Raw genomic sequence first — 4,595 nt, forward strand, 5'->3', positions numbered from 1 at the left:
ACATGTGGGCTTCCCATCACCGGCGCCCACCAAATCCGCTGCCAGACACAGGTTTACAAGCACATCTCTGTGCCTTGCAGCCGATTTTATGAGCACAGAAGCAAGTCTGCAGGGTAGGGGAAGTATGCCCCGCAGGATAAAAAAAGTTACAAAAAGGCATCAGAATTTAAAAACAGAAAATATAACAGAGACAGAAACAGAAAACACATCCCTAAAGAAGTCATACAAACTTGGGTTGATACCTGGTGCCTGTTTAGCTGAATTGACCCAAATACTTTTTGTGATTGTGACTTTCACACACCCTCTTCGACTTATTTTAAACATTTTACCACTTTCATTTTAGTCTAGAGTAAACTAGCCATCCGGATAAAGTTATTCTTACAAACCATGTCCTTTCCTTATATAAAAAGCTCTTTTTTCTTTAGCCCTTCTTACCAACAATACTCTTTTATTTTATGTCCTTAATTTTTAATATTGGTACTGACCAATGACATTAAATTTATAATAGCTTTTAAAAAACTGTGCAGGATATTCAGTTCCTGCGTGAGCTGCTCCACGCGGCTGCGCAGCTGCTCATTCTCTGCCATGTACTGCTGTATCTCCAGGATGCGCCGCTTGGTCTTGCGCACGGCGATATTGTTGCGCTCCCGCCGCAGCCGGTACTCCAGGCTGTTGTTCACTGCCTTCTTGCCCTCCTGCGAGGGGTCAGTCAGGGAGGGCGCCTTGAGGGGGTTGCTGGGGGGGCACGGTGGTGGCCAAGGGGGCCTCGGGGACGCACAGGGGCTGGCCTGGTGCCGTCAGGGTTGGGAGCAGGTGCACGGGGGGCACGGTGGTGGCCAAGGGGGCCTCGGGGACGCACAGGGGCTGGCCTGGTGCCTTCAGGGTTGGGGGCAGGTGCACGGTCGTCTGCCCGCAGTGTGCCACCTGGTACTGCAGGGGATTGTAACTGCCCCGGCTGCCACCTCGGCCGCCCTCTGGCCCCCGGGGCTTCTCCTTCACAGCCACAGTCCTAGGGTTGTAGCTCCCTGGGCTGCTGTCAGGTGCCGACTCCATGGCAGAGAGGTCGAGAGCAAAGCCGGGGACTGCTCCTCCTGGAAGCCCTCAAAGCCCTGGGAGGCGAACATTTAAGCAAAGTCTGGCGGGGTAGGGAAGTTGCAAAAGAATCAATGCTGGGTACAACATTTTATAAAATGTCAGGCCACATATACTGCAAGCCTTAAACAAAACCATCGGCAGTGATCTGACCCAGTCTCCAGTGCCAGTCTCCACCATTAATCATATCCCCAGTACCTTGGCTACCGCTACCACCATCTGACTTACCCTATAAACACAATGTAACTTTCTATTTTCAACACCTGTGCCACCATCTGACTTACCCTGGAGACGAAAGCCGGCCCGGTGTCTGACCCCAGTACCTTTGGTAGTCCAAATCAGGGAAACATTGGCGCAATTCTTCTTCCTGGTCGATAAAGCCTCTGTCCATTTTGAGTTCCCCGTGGGTAGTGGCGAGAGCGTACCTGCTGTTCATGTGCATTGCCACCCGTTCCTTTTTTTTTTTTTTAGCTGCACGGAGTGCATGGTCCATAGCGATCAGCCCTGCCTGCCGAGCAGAGTCCTCGGGGGGTTGAAGGTGGAAACCCAGACCACTGTCCTCGTTTGGCCGTCTCCCACTGTTATCTCCGTTGAACTCCGGACGCTAGGGGGATATCGCGTGGGCCCATCCCAGACACCGCAGGGGTGATGGAGCATTATCCACGGGATCCTGGGCAGAGCCCGCATCCCCAACACTATCCCTAACCGTGTCGGACCACACGTGTCCCAACGAGGGAGGGGCGGAGGGGCCGCTGTCGCCCAGTCTCACCACTCCGCTGCTGTCATCTTTTCTCTTGTCGTCTTGCAGGGGCCGTTTCGGTTAGTTCAGTCTCGTGTGGCAGTCGTACACCACTAGATTCTCGTTGTTAGTCGGACCTTAGGCAGACTTGTCCTTTTGGGCACTTCTCTGTGCTTTTGTCAGTCTCCGGGGTCCCTGCCTATCCTGATTCTCCCTTACTTTTGCTTTCTTTTAACTGTGGTGGCCAGGATCCTAGTTAGTTCCTTTTTCTTAGCCCATTTTAAACTTCCCCTTTTTTTTAACTAAATAACTTTAACCCCTTCAGCTAAGCTCCTCAGGAGAGTCTGGCAGTAGAGTCTGAGTCTCCTACAGAGTTCCATTTAAGTGTAGTAAAATTAATGTTAGTAAAACAGGCCCTGCAAGTCCTGTCAGGGCTTGTGATCCCAGTTATATGGAGGAGGAGGACGGCCAGTTAGAACGGGCCCGGGGTCCTTCCTCCTCTATTTCATCGGATTCTTCTTCCTCCATTTCTCTTCTGGTTTCCAAAAAGGGTACCGCGGGCCTTTTTGGGAAGCGGGGGATATAAGGTGCCCTTCTAAGGAGGCGGGGGGAATAAGGTGGTGGAATATCTTCCTGCTCGCCTGGAGGAGCTAAGGGTTTTTCAGGTTTGAGGGTGTCCAATTCCTGCAATGGATAGAGGGTTGAGGTAGGGTATTTGCCCTGGTCTGCAAGTTCCGATACTAGGGGTGTTGCGGGTAGGATCGGAGTGGGTTTGGGGCTCGACACCACCCCCAGGGCAACTGCTGACAATTCAGAACTGGGCTTCATCCTCAGGGCGGTGGTGGGTATAGCAGGATCGAGCTCTGCCACCACCCTGTTGGAAAGGAGGATAGGTTTTACCCAGTCTGGGGGGTTTTTCGCCAGGTCCTCCCACACAAAGATGTAGGGCACTTGATTCGGGCGCCCTTCTTCACCTCCCCTGCAGACCTGGCTCTTCACCTGTAAGATAATTCGAGAGTCAAAAGTCCCATCCCGTGGTCACCCGATGTTTAAGGCTGGACACTCGGACATACAAAAACTTGTCCAGTTCTTCTTTTGCACTCTTATAGACAAGTTTTGGGCCCGCTCCCGGACCTCTCTCCAATGATCTAAAGTAAGACTCAAAGGTGTAGTTAATTCTTGTCCCATGTTGAAGGGGAAAGACAAATAAGGAAAGTATATTAAAACACAGAAGACAATCACAAAACTCACAAAGACACTGCGCGCAAAACCAAGACAAAACTGAAACCAAAACTTCCGACAGGAGTGGCTGCTGCCACCAGCCCTTCTCCCAGGGAACAAGACCTTTTACCTAGTGGGAGAGCTGCCTGGCCAGCCTCCCCCGAGACACCGCGACGCGACAAAACTGAAAACAAAACTTCCGACGGGAGTGGCTGCTGCCACCAGCCCTTCTCCCGGGGAAGAAGACCTTTTACCTGGTGGGAGAGCTGCCTGGCCAGCTTCCCCCGAGACACCGCGACAAAACTGAAAACAAAACTTCCGACGGGAGTGGCTGCTGCCACTAGCCCTTCTCCCAGGGAAGAAGACCTTTTACCTGGTGGGAGAGCTGCCTGGCCAGCCTCCCCCGAGACACCGCCACTGGAGCGTCCCCCAGGGCCCGAGCCAGGGGTCGCGGACACGTCTGTCCTTACCTACTACTGGCTCAATTCTTTCGGCACCTAGCCGCCCGGAAGCCCTAGCCGCCCGTACAAACATGCAAAAATACACAGAACAGTGAGGACATACAGGTCCTGTACAGGCACAATTTTAAAAGGGCGCCCACAGAAACAATCAACAGAAAATTTTACAGAATAAAGAAAGAAAGAACTTACCTCCGATTGGAGGATGGAACGTGGGTCTGGGGTCTCGAATCCCGGACGAGCCCCCATGAATGTAAGACCCCGAAAGGAGTCTCACGATCCGAACGACCCCAGATGCACGAATTCCACTCCAATCGATGCAAAGAGCATGAGGAAGTTTATTACATCTGCGCAGATGGGCCGTCTCAGTAACACTACAAAGCAGTGCAGAGAGAACGACCCCGACCATCAATTGCACAGAGTATTTAAGGCTTAAAACCACAACATTAGCATATCTCCACAGCATTACAAAAAATCACAAGGTAAAGGGTTTTTCCAGGGTAAAGGAACAAAGTACTGAGCAAGCACAAATACGGGGTCATCAGAACATAGGTTGGGTACATTTTCGATCAACTTCTGCTTTTATGGTTCCCAAAAACTTAACATAGCTCCTAAAATAATTATCACATGCTACAGGTTCAACTAAAGTTCAATTATCTCATGAAAGCATTTTGCAAGCCCAGCTATTTTGCACAGAAGCAGAACAGTATGCAGTTAGCTCACAAGCAACACCATTTTAAACCTGCCCAATTTCTTTTACCCTTGTTAACATTATTTTAGGGTCTCACACACGGTGAAAATGGTTTTGGAAAAAAAGCAAAGTCTATTCGTTAGGCAAGTGCATAAAATGCCATCTATACAAACAGAATTATCATGTATTTTGCCACAGTTCCTCTAGATTTCTTCCTTAAAAATATGAATGTGTGGAGCAGGTGTCTCCATGTGGAACAAGTTAGTGTTTCCAAGCACAAATTTAAATGTTCCCTGATAAAAAACATTCAAAACAATAACGTCCGTCGATAATATCCAGAAAACACAAACACAGAGGCTGTAGCAATATCCGGAATTGAGTTAGCCAAATCACA

At 50.1% G+C, this 4,595-nt stretch overlaps 1 protein-coding gene across 1 annotated transcript; it reads right to left on the reverse strand.

Moving 5' to 3' along the window:
* Positions 1 to 485: 485 nt before the first annotated feature.
* LOC133755444 (CCAAT/enhancer-binding protein epsilon-like) lies at positions 486 to 3,818 on the reverse strand (the record flags this gene model as incomplete). The annotated part of the gene is made up of 4 exons (XM_062185555.1): positions 486 to 735; positions 818 to 1,091; positions 3,523 to 3,621; positions 3,703 to 3,818. Coding segments are annotated over 4 exons (739 nt in total), but the record flags the coding sequence as incomplete, so codon positions are not given.
* Between the last annotated feature and the right edge of the window lie 777 nt (positions 3,819 to 4,595).

This window comes from Lepus europaeus, unplaced genomic scaffold (genome assembly GCF_033115175.1).
Source record: "Lepus europaeus isolate LE1 unplaced genomic scaffold, mLepTim1.pri SCAFFOLD_477, whole genome shotgun sequence".
Classification (NCBI taxonomy): Eukaryota; Metazoa; Chordata; class Mammalia; order Lagomorpha; family Leporidae; genus Lepus; species Lepus europaeus.